Raw genomic sequence first — 23,287 nt, 5'->3', positions numbered from 1 at the left:
CAATCCCAGAAAAAAAACATTTCATATTTATTTATAGGAAATCGTTAAATTGATTTTATATCAAAATGTATAAAGCACATGAAAATGAATGTAAAGTACCACAATGAATCACATGCATAAAAATGCTTTTAGAAACAGAGCTGCATTCCTAATCCGATCAACACTCTAAATGGCACATTTAAAGGCACAAGAAAAAAAAACATTTTTTAAACCACTTTAAGACCGGAGGATTTTCCTGCTTAATGACCAGGCCACTTTTTTCAGCTTGGCACTGCGCAAATTTAACTGACAATTGCGCGGTCATGCAATGCTGTACCCAAACAAAATTTACGTCCTTTTTTCCCACAAACAGAGCTTGCTTTTGGTGGTATTTGATCACTTCTGCGCTTTTCATTTTTTGCGATATTAATAAAAAAGAGTGAAAAAATATCGAATATATTAAAATCTTGTCCTATATTTAGGCCAAAATGTATTTAGCTACATGTCTTTGACAAAAAAATTCTCAATGAGCGTTTTTTTAACCACTTTAAGACCAGAAGATTTTACCCCCTTCCTGACCAGGCCATATTTTGCGATTCGGCACTGCGTTACATTAACGGACAATTGCGCGGTCATGCGAAGCTGTACCCAAATTAAATTTATGTCCTTTTTTCCCCCCACAAATAGAGCTTTCTTCTGGTGGTATTTGATCACCAGTGCGATTTTTAAAATTTTGAAAAAAAGAGCGACAATTTAGAAGAAAAAAAAAAACAATATTTTTCACATTCTGATATATAACCTTCCCCCAAAAAAATTCACAAATCAAAATGTTTTAACATTTTAGGCCAATTTGTTTTCTGCTGCATATTTTTGGTAAAAAAAAAAATCGCAATTAGCGTATTTTAATTGGTTTGTGCAAAAGTTACTAACTATGGGTAAGATTTGTCATTTTTATTGTTTTTTTTTTTTTACTAGTATTGGCGGCGATCTGTGATTTTTTGCGGGACTGCGACATTGCGGTGGACTGATCAGACCCCTAACTGACATTTTTGACACTTTTGGGGGGACCAGTGACCTTACTACAGTAATCAGTGCTAAAAATATGCACTGTTACTGTAATAATGACACTGGCAGGGAAGGGGTTAACACTGTTGGTGATTAAGGGGTTAAATGTGTGCCTCATGCTTACTGACGTGTGTGGGGGAGGGGGTTGTGTGACACAGACACAGATTGCAGGTTCAGCTATGCTGAATCCTGTGATCTGTCCCTGCCTGTCACAGAGAAAATCCGCCCGCTTTGTTTACACAAGCGGGCGGATTCTCTCAGTCTTTCCCCGACGATCGGGGAAGAGAGACAGTGATCACCGTCTCTCCTCCCCTGCCCCGACTCCTGCTGTGTTTAGACAGACAGCAGGGAATCTAGTGACGTAGGTCTATGTCTCTAGACCCAGCGCTGCCACCTTGCTGCGGTAGCAGCAACGTGAGCAGTCCTAAAGTGGTTAAAATGCATGTGAGCAAAAAACTCAAAGTGGAGCTCAAGTGGAGAAAAAAAAAAATACTAGGAAAGGGATTTAAACAGAGGAGACTTTAAATGTTTTTTCTGGCGAAAAAAATGTTGCTTTGTATGTTCAGGGCAATGTGCAAAAAAATGGGTGTCGGATACTAGGCAGAATCTGTGTATATGAAGGGAAGGTAACCAATGGCAGGCTGGAAAGTTTCTAGCAAACAAAAATGGCAACCACTTCAATTTATACCTAACTTTTGAATTAAGGCTAGAAAATTTTTTGGGCAGACGAGACCTGCAAAGTTTCTTCTGGCTAAAGAAATCCAGCTTCTAGCAGTTTTTTTTTTTTTTTTTTTAATGTTCTGTGAAAACTGACTGTGGAGCATTTGCAGAGCATTGTGTACACTGGGTGCCAGAGAGGATGGTATTCCTGTGCACATGCAGACACAATAACCAATGGCAGGCTAGGAAGACGTCAGACTTGCAGAAGACTTCACGACAGAGCGAAGAGGGGGGTTGTTTATGTGAGGATGTGCATACTTGCATATAATGGCAACAGCGTTTCCAGCTATATTGGCATTTAGTTGGGCTTGATGTTTATTTTAAAGTTACCATTAAAAGCTCCTTCTAAGGCTCCGTTTCCACTGTTGCGACTTGACACATGTCAAGTCGCACAGCAAGTCAAAAGTCATTCATTTACAATTGGCCCGTTCTCACTGCCGCGACTTGAGTTGCGGCGACTTGAAAAGTAGTTCGTGCACTACTTTTGGGCCGACTTCAGTGCGACTTCCTTCTATAATGAGGGACAAGTCTTACTGAAAGCCGCGAACAAGTAACACTACAGAGTCGCGCTAGAAGTAGGACGACTCTGTAGCCGCAGCAGTGGAAACGGAGCCTAAAACAGTTTTCAGTGATTTAGCATTTTCTGCTGTCTACTCGTGACCCCTTAATTCAGCCTCAGCAATACATGCACTGTCTGCACTGGCCAGGATATATCTTTGACTGAGCTTTGTTTCTTTATTTGCAGTGAAAAAATGTAAGATCAGAGGGTTCTAATCAGCACAGGCTCCCTCCATTGTACAGCACATGCATACAAAACCTCTGGACTCTGTGATCTTTGAGTGTTTGGACACAGCAAAGCTTCCTTTTCTCTTTATCAAGTCAAGGTGATGAGTAACCCTTTGGGACACTCGCATTACAGGGCATTGTGCACCTTAGGCACAAAGGGATGGGGACTGCAGGCTCTGCTGGCACATCTGGCAAATGGTACGGGTGGGTTAGATACTAAGTTTCCCTTTGTGAGCTCTTGCGTTAGTCATCTACCTGGCTGTCATAGGTTCCTGCCAGCTTCTGCTTTTGCTCTTGCTCCATCCAGGGCTCTCCCCTCCGCTTCTTTGTATCTAAGGAGGAATTTTCTGCTTCCATGTCCATCATAAACACTCCAGTTCACCATCTTTTGCGGGCTTTTTCTGTGATTTTCCTCTCTCTGCCTTGCAGACCTTGGGAAGAAAAGGAATCGGAAGAGGCAGCTTGGTCCTCTTTAGCCGAATCCTCATAAGAAAACTTCCCTGCATCATTCTCATGCGCAGGAGATCCTTTAAGAAGACAAGGCACACCCAAGATCTTTGTTCCCCCCAAAATGATTAGCGTAGGAATATGCCATGGAGGAAGATTTCTGCAAGAAGTAGGCTGTTCTGGGAGTAAATACTGCTGTCTTGTACCTACTTCAAGACCATACTATGTTTATATACATTGAAGTGGTTTACTGAGGCTATGGCTACAGCTGTCAGCTATACCTACGATATTGTTTTTTTCATCCGTTGATTCTGTTTCTGCTAAAAGTGATCCAAGCTGCTAATTAGTGGCTGGATCACTCTAAGCAGCAGCTAGAGGGGGTCGTCTCTATAAAGAGGACCTGTCATGCTTTATTGTTACCACAGGACATGTTTACATTTCTTGTGATAGCAATAAAAGTGATGAAAAAAATTGAAAGGAACAATGTAAAAATAAAATTTTTAAATAATAAATAACAATATATATATATATATATATATATATATATATATATATATATATATATATATATATATATATATATATAATTTTTTTTTTTAAGAGTCCCCGCTTCTCATGTTTAAGGGCTGAGATGAACACATATGTAGGTTGCTCACGCATATGTAAACGATGTTCCTTCCACACACATGAGGTATCAACGCGAACATTATAACGAGAGCAATTATTCTAGCTTTAGACCTCCTTTGGAATTCTAAGCTGGTAACCTGTAAAGGCTTCTAAAGCGTTGCCTATGCAGATTTTTAAGTATCGTAGTTTGTCACCATTCCAAAAGCGTGCGTAATTTTAACCACTTTACCACTAGAGCATTTTGCTGTCTTACGTCTGGGCCACTTTTTGCGATTCGGCGCTGTGCAACTTTAACTGACAATTGCGCGGTCGTGCGACGCCGTACCCAAACGAAATTGACGTCCTTTTTTTCCCACAAACAGAGCTTTCTTTTGGTGGTATTTGATCACCTGTGCGATTTTTTACTTTTTGCGCTATAAACAAAAAAAGAGCATTTATTTTGAGAAAATAACAATATTTTTCAAATTTTTTTATATGAAATTCCCCCCAAAAAAGATGTAAAAACCAATTTTTTTTTTTTACATTTTTGGCCAATTTGTTTTCTGCTACCTATGTTTGGTAAAAAAAATCACAATAAGCGTATTTTGATTGGTTTGCGCAAAAGTTATTGCGTTTTTTTAACAAAGGGAAAGATTTTTGTCATTTTTGGTGTTTTTTTTTTTTTAACGCGTAATGGCGGCGATCTGCGATTTTTTTTTTTTTTTTTTTGCGGGACTGCGACATTGCGGAGGACAGATCGGACCCTTGACTGACATTTTTGACACTTTTGGGGGTACCAGTGACATTACTGCAGTAATCAGTGCTATAAATATGCACTGTTACTGTAAAAATGACACTGGCAGGGAAGGGGTTAACTTTATTGGAGAGGGAGGGGTTAATGTATGCCTGGTGCTTACTGAGGTGTGCGGGGGGAGGTGACTTTGTGAGACAGGGACAGATCGGATGTCCAGCTATGCTGAACAGTCCGATCTGTCACTCCCTGTCACTGAGGAGATCCGCCCGCTTGTGTTTACACAGGCGGGCGGATCTCCACACTAGATCCCCAACGATCGCCGCTGCTCCTCCCCTGGCCCGACTCCCGCTGTGAATGAAAACAGCGGGAGCGCGCCTCCGGCGGCGCGCGAGCGCCGCCTACAGGGGAGGAGTCTGACGACGTAGGTCTACGTCGTCAGACGGGAACGAGCCACTTTGCCGCAGTACTATTACAGTATTTAGCGGTAAAGTGGTTAAAGTGTGACATGTTAGGGATCTATTTACTCGGCGTAGCATATTCTTATATTTTACAAAAAAAATTGGGTTATATATTGTGGGTTTTTTGCATTAAAATTGTTTAACCACTTCTGGATAGGTAGGTTTTACCCCCTTAATGACCAGGTATTTTTTGGAGATTTTTACTGGACAATTGCGTAGTCGTGCGGCGCTGTACCCAAATAAAATTGATGCCCTTTTTTTTCCCCACAAACAGAGCTTTACTTCAGTAAAGCTTATTTGATCACCTCTGTGGTTTTTATTTTTTGCACTATAGACAAAAAAAGAGCGACAATTCTGAAAAAAAATAAAAAAACAGTATTTTTTACTTTCTGCTATAAAAAAACAGCCAATAAAAAAAAATGTAAAAATCTGATGTTTTTCAAAATTTAAGGCCAATATGTATTCTGCCACATATTTTGGTAAAAAAAATCCTATTAAGTGTATATTGATTGGTTTGCACAAACTAGGGGATAGTGATATGGCTAGTAATGGTAGCAATCAGCGATTTTTAGCAGGACTGCGACATTGCTGCGGACAGTTCAGACGCCTAACTGACACTTTTTAGGGGACCAGTGACATTACAACAGTAATCAGTGCTAAAAATATGCACTGTTACTGTACCAATGACACTGGCAGGGAAGGAGTTAACACCAGGGGTGAGCAAAGGGTTGATTGTGTCCCTAGGGGATGCTTTCTAACTGCGTGGGGGTTGGACTCACTAGATGAACATAGAGATCTGTGTTCTTTGACAGAATGGCAGTCGGCCTTGTTTACATAGGCAGACTGCCATTGTGTCTCTATGGGGAGCGATCGTGGGCGGCTGGCGGACATGGTGTCCGCCTGACCTGCTGATTGGCTCCCCCTCTGGCCAATCGGTGTGCTGCGTGCCCCCACTGGCTATTACATGAAATGTTGTACAGGTACGTAGTTTCGCATAGTAGAGCCGACTTGCTGCAGTATATGTGTGGCGGCTGGCCGGCCAGTAGTTAGTTTATTTTTTTCCCCCCAAAAAAGCAAATATAGTGTAACGTGAAACATTGCAAGACTACCGTTTTATTCTGTAGGGTCTCTGCTAAAATAAGCATGTTATGTTTAGGGGTTTGAAGTCCTATTCTAGCAAAAAATATAGTAAACAAAAAGTGTCAGACAAGGCCTGGTCTTAAAGTGGTTAACAAGATCTTGACAGTCCCCGTGGATGAGCATCCAATGTTTAACCATTTCAGGACCGGAAGATTTTCCACCGCTTATGAGCAGACCATTTTCTGCGATTCAGCACTGCATTACTTTTAACTGATAAAAGTCATGCGACGCTGTACCCCTAAAAAATTGATGTCCTTTTTTCCCACAAATAGAGCTTTTTTGGGGGGTATTTGATCACCTCTGTGCTATAAACAAAAAAAGAGCGACAATTCTGGGGAAAAAAAAAAAAAACAATATTTCTCACTTTCTGCTATATAACATTCCCAAAAAAAATTTTAGGCCAATTTGCATTCTGCTACATATTTTGTTAAAAAAAATCTCAATAAGCATATTTTGATTGGTTTGCACACAAGTTATCCTGTGTACAAATTAACAGAAAGATTTATGTCATTTTTATTTATTTATTTTTTTACTAGTAATGGCGGCGGTCAGTGATTTTTAGCAGGACTGCAACATTGCGGCGGACAGATCAGACACCTAACTGACATTTTTTACACTTTTGAGGGGACCAATGACATTACTACAGTAATCAGTGATAAAAATATGCGCTGTTACTATACTAATGACACTGGCAGGGAAGGAGTTACCAGGGGCGATCAAAGGGTTAAATGTATGCCTAGGGATACTTTGATAACTGTGGGGGTGGGTGGGCTGATGAAATCAACACAGGCATCTGGGCTCCTAAATAGGAGGAACACAGGAGTGCTGTGTTGATGACAGAACAACGGTCTGCTGTGTGTACAACAGCAGACCGTTGTTCTGTCTCCACGGGGAGCGATCGCGAGGGTCCGGCGGCAATTGAGGGTGCCGGCCCTGCAGATCAGCTTCCCCGCTGGCGAATGGGTGTGCGTGCTCCCCCATGATCACTCCCGCGAAGCGACGTACGGTGTTTCACGCGTACCTGCCGCTGTATAACTGCGGTGGCTGGTCGGCAAGTGGTTAAGGACTCTTCTGAAAAGAGGTTCGAAGCTCTACATAAGGTATTTTTCTGGTAGGTGCGGCTATGCAGCCTTCTATCGCTGCGTTGGGTGCTTGCCAGGCTCTGTTAGTTTGGTATGGGTAGGTACACCCGATTAATAATTCTGTACTTTTGGTAGAGAGAATAATTATAAATAGTTATAATATCTTCTAGATTGTAAGCTCTAACGAGCAGGGCCTCCTGTATTGAATTGTCTTCCCTCATATTGTAAAGCGCTGTGCAAACTGTTGGCCCTATATAAATCCTGTATAATAATATAGAGAGGTGAAATGAAAGGAAGGCAAGCATTTATTTTCATGACATCACTTTCAGTATAAAATATTTTGTGTAGTTTATTAAACATTGTACATTTTTAGGCGGTAGTCTTGAACAGGAATTGTCATGGAAAGTATTTCAATTTTTCGATGTCAATCAAGCCTTATGTTTTATTATATTGCCAACCTTTATCAATGTATTACAGCTTTTTCACAGTCAATAATTTATTAATTCCCCCTTTGCCACAGAAAATAACTCATATCCCAGGTCTGATACAAAGGAAAAGAAAAATGGAAAGTAATATTTAAAAAGAACCCTTTGGGACGCTGAGCAAAAAGTGTTATATTAAAATCGATACATGGGGCCTAACCTTTTGTGTTTTGGTACACACAAGAGCTTTTTTTTTTTATTGATCTCTGTTTTAATAACATGTTTATTCTAGTTTCCTTGCCTTGGCCTTGAGAGAATAAACAGAAAGGATTGAATTCTTTATTATCGCAAAGACTTAGGCTTGGTGATAATATTCCCAAATGCGACTCATGTATTTATTGTTTGTTGGCTGCATGGAGCAGAGCTGCATGTTTTTATTTCAAGTCGATTTTTTTTAATTCAAAGTGAAACTTCTCTTGCTGATCAAACAGTATAAATTGCAAGGACTTTATCAAACCCCACTAAAATCATAACATGTAATTGTATAGATAGACCTTTTAGGCGCATCTGAAGAATTCTCTCAGAATGAATTGTATTTTTCCTTTCCCACAATCACATGACCAGTCCCAGTATTGTAAAGAGAATTACTTTATCAATGTCACCCCTTAGGTACGAGTTTTGCATCAAAGTAGAAACTCCCCGTGAAATTAACGGAAGGAAATGCCCAGGGAAGCTATAATCCTGTAATTTGCCCTTAAACTCTGCATGGCCTTCTAGGAGAAGGCAGCATTTGTATTGGATCCATACCGAAGATCAAAACTTAAAGTAATTGTAAACTTGTTGTAAAGTTAATTTAAAAAAATAAATAAAATAACAAACGTGTTATACTTACCTGCTCTGTGTAATAGTATTGCACAGAGGGACCGAACCTCCTCTTTTCTACTACTGGTGCTGTATGTTCCTCTACTACTACGGTTCTACTACCGGTGCTGCTGCTCCTCTTCTCCGAGTGCCCCCATTGGCACGCAGGTAACACTTTGATCGCCCCTAATTTTAACCCCTTCCCACTGTCAGTACAGTGACAGTGCATATTTTTAGCACTGATCACTGTATTAGTGTCACTGGTTCCCTAAAAATTGTCAAAAGTGTTACTTTGTGTATGATTTGTCTGCCGAAATATCGCAGCCGTTCTATAAGTTGCTGATTGCAGCCATTGCTAGTAAAGAAAAAAAATGTCTTAAATATATCTCATTGTTTGTAGATGCTATAACTTTTGCACAAACCAATCAATATACCCTTTTTGGGATTTTCTTTTGCCAAAAACATGTAGCCGAATACATTTTGGCCTAAACATATGAAGAAAGTATTTTTTTTTTTTTTACATTTTTTTATTGGATATGTTTTATAGCAGAAAGTAAATTGCCGGTCTTTGTTTTATAGATCAAAAAATAACTGCAGAGGTGATCAAATACCATCAAAAGAAAGCTCTATTTGTGGGACAAAAGGACTTTTTTATTTGGGTACAGCATTGCAAGACCGCACAACTGAAAAATGTCCTGGTCATGAAAGGGGGTAAATCTTCCAGAGGTCAAGTGGTTAAAGGCCAAGCTCACCTTTGTGGACAGAATTTCACAATAACTGGAAGCCTTTTCTAATGTCTTTTCTGCCCAAGCTTAATTTTCACTTAAAGTGATTGTAAACATTCACCTTGTATAACGACCCATTCAATCGAACCACTTCAATACAGGGTACTTTCACCCCCTTCCTGCTCAGGCCAATTTACAGCTCTCAGCACTGTCGCACTATGAATGACAATTGCGCGGACATGCAACACTGTGCCCAAATAACATTTTTGCCATTTTTTTTAGACCTATAGAGCTTTCTTTTGGTGGTATTTAATCACCGCTTTATTTATTTTGCTAAACAAAAACCGAAACCGAAACTTTTGAAAAAAAAAAATGTTTCTCTTCGTTTATTATAAATTTTTCCAAATAAGTAAGTTTTCTCCTTTACTGATGTGCACTGATAGGCACTGATGAAGAGGCACTAATATGCAGCATTGAAAGGTGACACTGATTTGCAGCAATTATGGGCACTGATAGTTTGCACTGATGGACAGCCTTTATGGGCACTGATAGGAGGTACTGATTGGCATCACTGGTGGGCATCGCTGATGGGGCTGCACTGATAAGCACTGCACTGATCATCAGTGCAAACTCCCCTTGTCACAAGAGCCGCTTATCAGCTCTCCTTTACTAACGCCCTGTCAGCAGTGAATAGAGAAATGCCGTTAACCAGATTGGACACAGCTGATCACATGGTAAAGAACCTACGTCATTGGCTCTGTACTGTGGTCAGAGATGCCGTGTGCTGGAGCGACACACTACCGATCTCTGCGCTGTGCACCCCCGGAGACGCGCGCCAGTGGAACGTTCTGAAGATCGTCCTATGACGTCCAGTCAGAACAGGAGAGCCACCACCCGGCTGTTTTGCTATAGGCCCGGGTGGGATGTGGTTAAAATAGAAATGAAAGGCAAGACATTTTTTCTATAGATACAAAAAAAACAGTATAAGTACCCTTTTTCCCTTTTTTTTTTTTTTTTTTTTTTTTTTTTAAGTGATCACATTTCACTGAACTTCCCAGTGAATTACTGCAGGGAGGGGGAGGGGGGTTGTCAGGACAAGCCTGATCATTGGAGGAGAGCAGAGTGAGTTCCAACATTGTTAGAAAGCTGACCATAGTGTGTTCTCCTGCTTAGTGTGGTCACTTTTTAATAGGAAAGCAGAGGGACTGGCAGGAGGAACACCACTGATTTCACATAAAGGAAGTACAAAGAGAACAGCAACACTTTCTCATACAAGTACATGGTACAGCGGACACATATCAGAAATATGAAATGTTGGGGTTAAAAACACGTTGAATTCCCACTGTCATTGCTGAGTAATTAGTAGTAAATTATTACCTATGTTGCCATTTTTTTATTTATTTAGGTATTTCACAATTTTTTTTTTATTCTTCTTTACCAACCTGCATAAAAATTGTATGCTGTCCAGTTCTGGGCACCGGTCCTCAGGAAGGATGTGCTGGAACTGGAGAGAGTCCAGAGAAGGGCAACAAAAATAATTAGGGGAATGGAGGACATCAGCTATGGGGAAAGACTACAAGCACTGAACTTATTCTCTCTGGAGAAGAGACGATTGAGGGGGGGGATATGATATCAATGTACAAATACTGTACTTGCGACCCTAGCATAAGGAACAAACTTTTTAGAGAAAATGAATACAATAAGACACGTGGCAACTCACTTAAAACTAGAGGAAAAACTGTTTAACCTTAAAATACGTAAGGGGTTCTTTACTGTCAGAGCAGTAAGGATGGAGAATTCGCTTCCACAAGCAGTCGTATCAGCAGGGAGCATCGATAGTTTCAAAAAACTATTAGATGGGCACCTTAAAGACCACAACATACAGGGGTATACAATGTACGGTTATCAGCAAACACACACACATCATAGGTTGAACTGGATGGACTGATGTCTTTTTTCAACCTCACAAACTATGTAACGATGTATAGATCAGGGCTTTTGTCCTCCCCTATGTCTATACTGCAGATAATTATTCAACGTAAGTTGTAAAAGGCTAGCGCTGAGGATTAAAATTATTAGAAGAATAAAATAGGGTGAGCTGCTGCTCGGTATAAGGAAGGGATGTGCCTTAAAAAGTGTAAAATATAAAACTACCTGCGCTGCTCCCCGAACCAAATAAGTATATATATATATATATATATATATATATATATATATATATATATATATAAATAAATATTGTGCTTAAGGTGCTAGTGCTTAACTCAATATGCGTAATACCTATATCAAAATTACCAGTCCATATGTATAACAAACGTGAATAAATAAATAAATATGACACAATAAATGTGAAAAATTACCAGTCCATATGTATAACAAACGTGAATAAATAAATAAATATGACACAATAAATGTGAACGGTTGTCTTCTTCTTGTGCTCAGAAGATTAAAAACAGTGACAGTCTTTGTGCATAAACATAAGTCCAAAGTGCTGCGTGCTCATATATAAAAAGTGCTGGTGCTCTTTGTACACGAGTAGGTGCTCCCCTCTTGGTCCCCTACTCACCAGAAGCCAAATAATAAAGCGCTTTCAAAATATCCTTTGAAGATAAATGCCTTATTGGACCACCAATTCAACAGCTTTGAAGGTATACTGTAGATCACAACATCCAGGTGATGCTCAAAAAAGAAAGAGATGCTGGCATCGTGAAGTATGTAAAAACTTTATTCGATGCACACAATACAGGTTACACTTACAATTTAGCAGAGGTTCACATGCCTGAAAACCATCCCACGGGTCGCCACTCAGAAGGCTGTCCACACTCCCCGTGTCTCCGTAATCCGGAAGCTGGATGCAGTCAGGCGTAGTATATATTCGGACGAATAGCTTGACGCGTTTCGCTCCTCGCACAGAGCGTTATCAAAAGCGATTTTCGTGATCCTACTCGTGTACAGAGAGCACCAGCACTTTTTATATATGAGCACGCAGCACTTTGGACTTGTTTATGCACAAAGACTGTCACTGTTTTTAATCTTCTGAGCACAAGAAGAAGACAACCGTTCACATTTATTGTGTCATATTTATTTATTTATTCACGTTTGTTATACATATGGACTGGTAATTTTGATATAGGTATTACGCATATTGAGTTAAGCACTAGCACCTTAAGCACAATATTTATTTATGCATATCTATATATATATATATATATATATATATATATATATATATACTTATTTGGTTCGGGGAGCAGCGCAGGTAGTTTTATATTTTACAATTATTCAACGTAGCTGCGCTTGGATTGGATTTTATTTTAATAAAAAGAAAAATGTATGTAGCCACTCATTTATTGTGGGAATGTGTTACTTTGTCTAATCAATTACTACTTGTTTAATGTGCTGTTTCCTTTATGGCATATTTCTTATTGCACTTGAATGTCAGTCTGCCCCTTTGTCAGCTGCTGTGTCTGAGACAGGAATAAGACAAAATCTTCCCAATGGAGACACAAATAGAATAAAAACAAGACGACTGAGGCCCTATCTCTTTCCCACACTATCCAAAACCAAAAGAACAATTTTAGTTGGTGACTTTGTCTAGCTCCCCCCCCCCCCTCCAAAAAAAAAGAAAAATAGAAAAATTTATATTTTTATATTAGTGTGGTACTAATATATTATAGGGACTTGGGCTTTATTAAAATCCCCCTTGATATTTGGGCAGATTAACAGTTTAGTAAGGTGAAAAGTTTTCCACAATAAGATATATTTTATGCTGTACATAATACATTTTGGGAATGTGGAGGTTAGCATTTCTTTACTAAGCATTGAACAGTCTTCCTAGAAATGACTTGCATGATAGAGAAAAGTTATTTTGTGTTGTCTAAAAAAAGAATAGTCTGAACTGTGCTGCCAAAGCCACTAAAATTGTGCTGTAAAATCAATGTTTAATCATCAGAAATTACAATGGCAGTTATTTGCATGTGGTCAGCTTGATGTCTTCTTGTGAATTTCCGGACTTCCTGTAGTGTAGAAGAGGAAGACTGAACTTTTTAATTATAATATTGATGTTTTTTGTGATTGTGTAAGTAATTGAATCCACTGGGAATGTGCTTTATTATAGGTTTTATTTTTTTTTCTGAATTGGGTGATTTACTTTCACTGCAATTATAGCCATTTTCATATAGTTACATCTAGCCCTGAGTTGAATGAGCAGGGACTGATAGCTTTGGTAAATGGCTGAGACTATAATGAAGCCAGGCTGATTGAGAGCTAAATTATTCATGTTGTTCAAGGGGGACAACTTCAAATCGACAGATTCCGTTTATTCTCTGGGCCAGGACAGCATAATTATAAGCAATTCTTGCTAACCTTCAGTGTATTTATGCACAGTACATGTGGTTCGTTTCCTCAGAAATGAAAATTTTCAGTGGAGTTCACCCAAATAGATCGCTGATGTACTTTGAAATGCGATGTGCTGTTTTTTTTATGGATGTGCCGGGTTAATAAAATCTATTTGATGTGGCATTTTTCTGCACCCTCATCTCCTATGAGTGTTGTGTATAGTTCTATCTTGTGTTCTCCTAAAAGCAGAGAGTTTGGCGGGCCATACACGGTACGAATCTCTGCCGATTCCTGCTGAACCTTTCAAACCGTTAATGGGCAGGTTGACTGTATCAAGTTGATCGATTGATGTATTTTTGATGCTTTTGTGATGCTTTATGAAGCTTGGCAAATACCCTTTGTGTGTTGGTTTTTGATTTGTTTTGATGGTGTCAAATGGGAATTGATGATAAAGAAGTCATCAGACTTGAGATGTGGTTAGATGTTGGTGTGGTATCTGTTGTTTTTTGTTATTTTGGTGTTTTTGTTGCCTTGGTAATACCCCCCCCATTCATCAGTTTCGTGTTTTACTGGTACCCCGCTCATCAGATCTCCATCTCATTAGTTTCCCGTCTCAATAGCTCTCCCACTCGGCAGTTCCCTAGTTCAGTAGTACCCCTGGTTTAGCGGATCCCTCACTCTACCGTTTACTGGCTCAGTAGTTCTGCTAAGTGTTTTCCTGGGTCAGTAGTACCCCCTGATCAGTACTACAACACTATGTCATCCTCTCAGTAATACATTGCCTACTGCTTCTGCTATCTCCTGTTGTTTTATACTATAATAATCTAGATTTATATTTATGTAGACTAAATTCTGTCTTGACCTAGAATGTATGCACAGGTTGCTTTTTGATTTCATTCAGAAACACCAACAGCACCGTAACAAAATCATTAGTTTGTTAAAGTGATTGTAAAGTTTCATGTTTTTTTTTTTTTTTTAATAATAAACATGTTATGTTAATCTCCTCTGTGCAGTGGTTTTGCACAGAGCAGCCCAGATCCTCCTCTTCTCAGGTTCCTCTTCACTGCCACTGCTCCTCCCCTCCCATCGAGTGCCTTCACAGCAAGCAGGTTACTATGGGGGCACCCGAGCCGAGCTGCAGCTCAGTTTGTCCATTCAGACATGAAGCTGCCTTTTGGCCCGCCCCTTCTCTCTCCTGATTGGGTAACTGACTTTGACAGCAGCAGGAGCCAGTGGCGCTGCTGCTGTGTCTCAGCCAATCAGGAGGGAGAGTCTGGGACATCCGAGGGACTTGTGGACATTGCTGGATAAAGATGGGGCTCAGGTATTTATTAGGGGGTGCTGGGGCAGCTGCTACACACAGAAGGCTTTTTATTTTAATGCATATAATGCATTAAGATTAAAAAAAAAAAAGTCTGCCTTTACAACTCCTTCAATATGTCCCTGTGGCTCCATTAACAAAATTAAATTAAAGCCACCCTGTAAAAAACATATTTTATAGTCCCTCTTCCAGTGGGGAGCAGGTGACTAAAATTGTTGTTTCCCTGAACCGCTCCATGCACCTCCTTCTGACACTTTTTAAGATGTTTTATCTAGAGCAGTGGTCTCTAAACTGCTGCCCTGGGACTGGATGCAGCCCTTGGCTTGTCTTTATCTGGTCCTTGAGGCATTATTCCTGCCACTGACATCAACAAAGGGGCACTATTCCTTCCACTGACACCCACGATGGGGGCATAGTTCCTTCCACTGGCCACAAAAAATGGGGCACTAGTCCTCCCATTGACACTAACTGTTTCTCCCCCTTATACCTAAGAAAGGCATTGTTTACTCCCACTGGACACAGTCCTGTCCCCCTAACTTCTGAAGGACAGTAAACTGGCTCTTTAGAAAGATTGGAAACCCTCTGAACTAGTCTCTTCCTGGCATTGCAGTTTCTTCAGCCGTTACATCACTACAGTGTTTTACTTATGCATTTGTACATGTGTTTGACTTGTATCCCTTTAAGTTCAGTTAATACTCAAATTACTGTAGGCCTCCTTGTGATCGATTATTTGAGAAACATGATGTTGCCATGGTTGCCATTCACCAAGGTGGAATCACCAATAGAAGAAATATCTAGTCTTGTCTTGATGATTTAACAAATCTGGTTTTCCTGTTTAGTTGATAACCTGCTGATGAAGTGTGATTCTGTCATGGTTTTCTAGTTTCTCCAATTGAAATGTTCTAGTATACAACTGCACTTACAGGACCTCATGCTACAATTTAGTGAGTGTTTTTTTATTTTTTTTATTTTTGAAGACTAAGGCCCCTTTCACACATACGGTCGGTTCAGATCCGCCTGTCAGTTCTTTTAGGCGGATCTGAACGGATGCCCTATGCATCTCTATGGGGCAGCGGATGTCTGTCAAATCTGGACGGATGGAAACCCTATTTTCCATCCGTCTGGCAGATCAGATGAGAACGGACAGGCGGGCCGTTCTCATTCGTTTCCCCCATAGAGGAGAGCGGGGATCTGACACCTCCGTCTCCGCACACAGAGCGAAGACGGAGCTGTCATCTGCCTGCTCAGCGGGGGATCGGTGGATCAATCCCTGCTGAGAAAAACTGAGTCCGTCAGAACGGACATGTGTGAAAGGAGCCTTATTTGCACTGGCAAGGGGCAGGATTGCTTTCTAACTACTGACAGATTTCAGCTGGTGTCTTGACTTTCCATGCCTTTTTAACATGTTAAAAAGTACATGGTACAACAGACACATATCAGGAATATAAAATGCTGGGAAAACATATACTTTATGTGCAGGGGTTTAAAGAGGACGGTTTATTTTTTAAAGTTGCTATAGTGGCCTGCATGGGGGCCCAGCATAATGTTAAGAGTGGGATTACATCTATATTATGGCATATATATTATTTTCCCCCTTTTTATTTTATTTTTTTTATAGATTAGAACATGGGAAACTTATTCAAGAGGAAATTGGGAAAGTCCTGGAACGGGAAAGAACTGCTTCAACTGAACAACTGACCAGAGCAATCCTGCGTGAGAAAGCTTCTACTGAGGATGAAAGACTCAAAGCTAAGACCTTCGTAAGTATGCCATTATGGCTTTTTTTTAGTTTTACTTTTTTATCATTAATAAAAATCAAGACTGGCTACTTTCTCATATGTATGTTTTTCTGTATAATTGACTCAGAAGAATGTAAACCAGACAAACTCTGACAACTAGCATATGCAGAAGGTTAACCGCAGTGCCAGGTGCATTTAGAGACCTTTTTTATTCCTTAAGGATGTAAACATAGTTGTGCTTTTATGTTTAAATCATTATTTTGTATATTCTAAGCCACTTCCCCTGGATTTTGATGTTTGATAACAAGATGGTAGCACCCGGTTGGGTAAGAGGTGTGTCTTTTGAGTTTTGTTAACTGATTACGTATGAGTAAGTTGTTTTAAGGTGGATTCGTTTATATTTGGAGTTGCATTGAAGGAATCCTATTTTGTGAGAAACATTGAATCTGCTGATGCTGAACACTCCTTTAAGTCCCGGTTCACACTGAGGCGACCTGGTTGCCTCACAGGTCGCCGTAGGTCGCCTCCCATAGGGAAGCTGCGGACCCGTTCTAATAGGAGCGACACAAGTCGCTCCGACTTAGAAAAAGGGTCCGGAGCTTCTTTGGGGCGACCAGGAGGCGACCGCCATAGACTTCAATGTTATGAAGTCCGTGGCGGCCGCTCCGAGGTTGCGGTGCGAAGTAGCGTCGCTCGTATGTGAACGGGCACTAAAAAAGAAAAATGCTAGATATGTGGCTTTAATATTTCTCTTCTGGTTACAATACTTCTGACCCGGAACAAGAATGCAGATAAACACTTCTGGGCTCAGACAATTAGCATTTTCAGATGGGAGTCAGAATGCAAGTCAGTGTAAAATAATGCACCTGGGGAAAAATAATCCTTTGACAGAGTACAGTATTAGGGGTACAGTGTTGGCCAGCACCACAGAGGAAAAAGATTTGGGGCTAATCCTTTGGATGATTGAAAAATGAGCAAATGGTGTGGCCAGGTAGTTGGAAAAGCTAATAGAATTCTAGGATATATTACTAGAGTAGCAGCAGAATGAAAGGAGATCCTGATTCCCCTATGTGAATCTTTAGTTATACCTCATTTAGACTACTATGTCCGATTCTGGAGACCTCACTTTCAAAAAGATATTGATATGATAGAACGAATCCAGAAACGTAACCAAAAATTTTGAAGGGTCTGCAGGATCAAACATATCGGGAAAGACTGGAGGAAAGAAGGGAAACTGGAGACCTGATTGAAACCTTAAAAACATCTAGGAATGAATAAGGTTTAGAAGGGCAGTATTTTAAAAATGAAATCAAGAACATGGGGACATGATCTCCAATTAACTGAAAGGAAAGGTCAAAACTTCTCTTAGAAAGTATTGTTTTACTGAAAGGTTAGTTGATGTTTGAAACAGATTTAGGTAGTGAGTCAGTCAACAGCAGGCGGATTCAAACAGGCTTGGGACAAACCTAAATCTATACGCAGACAAAAAATAAAAAAAAATAAATGTATATAAAAAAAATGCTAAGGAAGTTACACAGTTCATTGAATTTTTTCTCAACTACCTCACTTTTAATAATGACATCTATCTCCAGTGTATGGGTACTGCTATTAGAAGTAAAATGGCACACCAATATGCAAACTTATTTATGTCTGACCTGGAGGACAATTTCCTTAACAGCATACAACAAAATCCATATTGATACTTTTGCTATATTGATATTTTCATCATTTGGACAGAAGGCGAAGAAAATTAAAAAAAAAAAAATGTATTCATTGATCAACACATTTTACCCATCAATCAAACTTAAAGTGGACACTCAATTTCCTAGACACCGCAGTATACATCAGGGAGGACAAATTGCACACCCCACTGTACAGGAAACCCTCTGACACATGGAACCATTTCCACAGTTCTAGCTTCCACCCCCAGCACTCCTAATGGGCCATCAAACAGGTTGTAAGATATCATTGAATATGCTCAGACCCAGAAGGCAGAAATAAACATCTCGGAATGCTAGCAGACTCCTCCCATAAGAAAGGTTTAAAGGAAAAAAACCATCAATGCAAACAGAAACATGACCCTAAAAATCTCCTTCAATACAAAGAGGAAAAAAATCAAAAAACTGTGTGTAAAAGTATACTCAAATATATATCGTCCCTAGGAACATATACAAAAGTACAAGTAGCGCAGGTATAATTGAGGAGAAATGACGTAGCATATAAACCAGCCAAATCTTGATACAGTCCTTATACGTCCATGAATGCAAAATTTAGTGCAAAACACTTCAATGCAAAAAATTCAATGGAAAAATTCAAAACCAAAGGGTTAATTCCTCAGTAATAGTCCAATCCAACAAGTGAGAAACACCATCAAGTGTTGGGGTCACCACTGCTCTACACCTCCACCGATGTGATAATGGGGGGACTGGCAACTCACCAGAAGCTGTGGCCCTCCTATTTGCATAGGACAGGCAAACAGGCAAACAGGTTGTGGTATCACAAATCCCACTCAGGAACGATTACTGCTGCTATTACTGGATTTCAATCACTGGTGATCACTTATCTCCCTTCTTCTCCCGGCATTAGCTCAGATGGTAAACATAAGGAGAAAGAAGGAACGGCACTAGTGTGATATTGTTTCACCCATCGGATATTTATTCAGAAAAAACCCAATACACATGTACTCACAAACGCAATAAAACAATAAGCCTTCAGTATCAGTGCTACGGGTACCGTGGTATGCTGTGTCGATCCTGCTCACCCTCTCCACGCTGGTGTCTCGGATCTCCAAAGCTGCCGCTCGTGTCCCCCGTGCACTTCCGGTCGCCGTAAGGTTCATGCCCTGACGCGTTTCGTCATTTCCGACTTTATCAAAGGGCGACTTTATCAAAAAACTGTGTACCTCTAGTTACCACATACAATTCAACATTAGAAGGGATAAGAAAGATAATCAAAGATTTGCATCCCATAAAAAGAGAGGATCAAACGCTGAAAGAAATATTTCAACAACCGCCAGTGCTGGCTTTCAGGCAACCACCAAACCTCAGACACAAATTATTCAACAGGAAGCTTCACTCAGATTTTGATGTCACAAATAAAGAAACCAAACCCTGCAAAAAAAAGCTGCAAACTGTGTAGCCACAACCTTTAAGTGTCTCACACACACAAAAGGGGCCTTGATATTATAGGCTCATACACCTGTACCTCCAGTAATGTTCTGTACCTCATCCAATGTAAAAAATGTAATAGAGGTTCCTACATTGGCAAAACAGGATCGAAATTGCAAACAAGAATTGATTTACACAGATACACCATTGAAGAACATAAGGAAGATGATTTCTGCACACCTGTAGGACATCATTTCTCACAATCAAACCCCATGGAGCACATGAATGTTTTGGTTCTTAAAGGAAACTTCTAAACTAAGAATGATAATTCTGTTATTTGTGACACAAAAGATAATGGACTAAATGTGGGCCTCTGTTTTTTTAGATCATTATTCAACAGTCACGGTTCACCTCTGTAACTATTTCTCCCCCTCCCAGTCTATAGCCTCTTCCTGCCTTATCTGACTAACTACCCAAGTTTCATTACTATTGCTGTGTATGTTTGTTTGTCCTTATTTTTTGTTTTTCCTCTGAGATTCTTACTTAACATTCTGCTAAAACGTTATGTATTAGTACTGCTTGGACCTTGAGTAAGAGGGTACACCCCAAAAGCTTATCCTGAAGATTTGGATGTAAGTGCAAATAAAAAAAGTGTCACGGACAATACTCAATTGTTCTTGTAGCTATGGGGAAGAAGGGAGCTTGGTTTGCAACCCTTCCATATCGGGAAAGACCCCCCCATCTCACCTGCAGAAGGAAAAAAAAAAAGAGAAGTGGTGGTGGGGGGAAATGTAGTATCAAGACTCACAAACCTCCCAATTCCAGACTCTACAAAAGTATTAAAGGAGGGGGGCATGCAGGGCTCAATCCATGGTTCCCACATTTTTCTAAATTTATTCATCTTATCTGTTTAACTGTGATTTTCTCAAAGATCAATACTTGACTGCAGCAAACGTGTTGGTCGGGGGCTCTCCATGACTGCTCTATCAACCGATTTGCTGAAAATAGAAGTGACCGAGCTGAACTTAGTATTTATCCTCAGGTCGTCTGCCCAATAGACGACCATAGTAGGTTGGGAGACATGTCCCCACTAGGCCAGCTGTGTTTTGTTACGAATAGACCTCAGTAGCAAAGAAGATAAATTACACAAATTTCTCATAATTTAGTAGAAAATGACTATGCAGCAGTGTTAACAATCTCATGTGCCACCTGCTGACTACAAGTACTAAACAGGACTCTGTCATATTTATTTTATGTGTTACTGGTACTTGTAAGTACTGTCAATTTATGCAGCGCTTTTACATATGTATTGAAGATTCACATTAATCCCTGCCCTCAAGGAGCTTGCAATCTAAGGTCCCTAACTCACCTTCATACATACACATACTAGGGCCAATTTAAGCAGCAACCAATTAACCTACCAGCATGTCTTTGGAGTGTGGGAGGAACCCAGAATACCCACGCAGGCAAAGGGAGAACATGCAAACTCCAGGCAGAGAGTGCCGTGATTGGGATTCAAACCAATGACCCTAGTGCTGCAAGGCGGAAGTGCTGTGTAATTTTTAAAATTTTAGTCCTGAGCATAATAAAATACATGCATAAACATTACATTTGTATTAACAGTGTTCAGGAAAAAAATAAAATTTGGGGAAAAATAAATGTAACGTCTTTTCTTTGTTTAAATATTCTTCAGTTGCACAGTTTGCATAGTAGAGGACCTAAAACAGCTTTATATTTTGTCTACATTCAGAATATGTCAGTGTTTTATGTGGTGTTAGAAGTGAATAATTTAATACAAAACATTATTCGATAAACATCAACATAATTGAGTTCTGTGAAACCGTTTTCAAGGTATAAATTTAAATATCTGGGCAGATTCCAACTGGCAAGAAAATGCAGCAGGTGCACAAAGCACTTTGTAGTGTTTTCTCCCAAAAACTGCAGAGGGAAACATTTTTTAATATGGTTATCTATTTGAAATGATGTATCAATTAAGCAATTAACAACCCGCTGCACTAATAAGTACTGCTAACATGATTAGTGTATCATAAATTGTAAGACTGAAAGTGAAAGGTGTGATAATCAGCTCTCGAGAAGCAAACATACAAACTATACTAATAATGGTGTTCAGAAACTTCAAATCATGAACAGATTCTAGTACCCAATTATATATTACATGTATGTCTAGTTTGTAAAACATCTTATTTAGTGTTAGCGTAACTATATTTTTGCCTAATTACTGAAAAAAATATTTTTCTGTGTTAGAAAAGAGAGAATTGTTAGTGCTGAATGGCCAAGCGCCCCTTTAAAAATAAATAGTAAAATTAAAAAAAAAAAAGTCCCTTATATTTCCCAGTATCTACTTGAATCTTTTAATAAATATTTGCATACCTAAGATCAAGAGAATGTACATTTTTACTACCTGGCCTACACTAAAGCCACTGAACATTATATCATTATCATTATATCATTATCATTATAGATGACTAAAATGAGTTTTAGTCATCTATAATCGAATGGGTGTAGTTCAATTGTAATTTGTAATGCATTATTTAAACATTTCTCTACAATTTCCAAACTCATTATATACTACTGCTTGTCCTGGAGTGAAAAATCTAATATGTTATTATTTATGGTATTAAGCTTTGAGCATGCACCAGTGTTAATTTTGGCAGCAATTTAGTTTTAGTTATAGTCTTTTGACTAAAATGCCATTTTAGTTTTAGTCGTATTTTAGTCTTAAGACTAAAATGCCATTTTAGTTTGTCGTATTTTAGTCATCTGAATTGTTTTAGTTTTAGTTGTATTTTAGTCAACTAAAATTGTGTTAATTTAGTCGACGAAAACGTTTTAGTCGGTTTTAGTCGACAAAATTAACACTGCTTCAAACATACAGATATAAAACTGTAATTTTTTGTGAAGAATCAACAAGTGGGACACAATCATGGAGTGGAACAAAATTTATTGGATATTTCAAACTTTTCTAACAAATAAAAAACTGAAAAATTGGGCGTGCAAAATTATTCAGCCCCCTTAAGTTAATACTTTGTAGCGCCACCTTTTGCTGCGATTACAGCTGTAAGTCGCTTGGGGTATGTCTCTATCAGTTTTGCACATCGAGAGACTGACATTTTTGCCCATTCCTCCTTGCAAAACAGCTCGAGCTCAGTGAGGTTGGATGAAGAGCGTTTGTGAACAGCAGTTTTCAGTTCTTTCCACAGATTCTCGATTGGATTCAGGTCTGGACTTTGACTTGGCCATTCTAACACCTGGATATGTTTATTTGTGAACCATTTCATTGTAGATTTTGCTTTTATGTTTTGGATAATTGTCTTGTTGGAAGACAAATCTCCGTCCCAGTCTCAGGTCTTTTGCAGACTCCATCAGGTTTTCTTCCAGAATGGTCCTGTACTTGGCTCCATCCATCTTCCCATCAATTTTAACCATCTTCCCTGTCCCTGCTGAAGAAAAGCAGGCCCAAACCATGATGCTGCCGCCACCATGCTTGACAGTGGGGATGGTGTGTTCAGGGTGATGAGCTGTGTTGCTTTTTTTTTTTTTTTTTTTTAAGTAATTTTTTGTCATAATTTTTTGGAAAACAAAAAAAATAAAAAAATAAATGTTTATTTATTTTTTTTTAACATGCGGTCACCAGTGCAGTACAGCGTAGTTGAATAACTGATGTGGTGGTGATCAGGGACACTGACTGGTGACAGTATGAAAAAAAAAAAAAAAAA

The 23,287-nt window shown here is 39.4% G+C and overlaps 1 protein-coding gene across 1 annotated transcript in view; it reads left to right on the top strand.

The window, feature by feature from the left end:
- Positions 1–23,287, top strand: part of CHCHD3 (coiled-coil-helix-coiled-coil-helix domain containing 3) — a 342,480-nt gene that overhangs the window by 72,799 nt on the left and 246,394 nt on the right. The window contains exon 4 of the mRNA XM_082256434.1: positions 16,323–16,464. Within this exon, the coding sequence (XP_082112560.1) occupies positions 16,323–16,464 (142 nt within the window). The remainder of the gene's footprint in view (positions 1–16,322; positions 16,465–23,287) is intronic.

Source organism: Pelophylax lessonae (genome assembly GCF_965119305.1).
Source record: "Pelophylax lessonae genome assembly, chromosome: 4".
NCBI lineage: Eukaryota > Metazoa > Chordata > Amphibia > Anura > Ranidae > Pelophylax > Pelophylax lessonae.
This window is presented reverse-complemented; position numbering and strand designations above follow the sequence as displayed.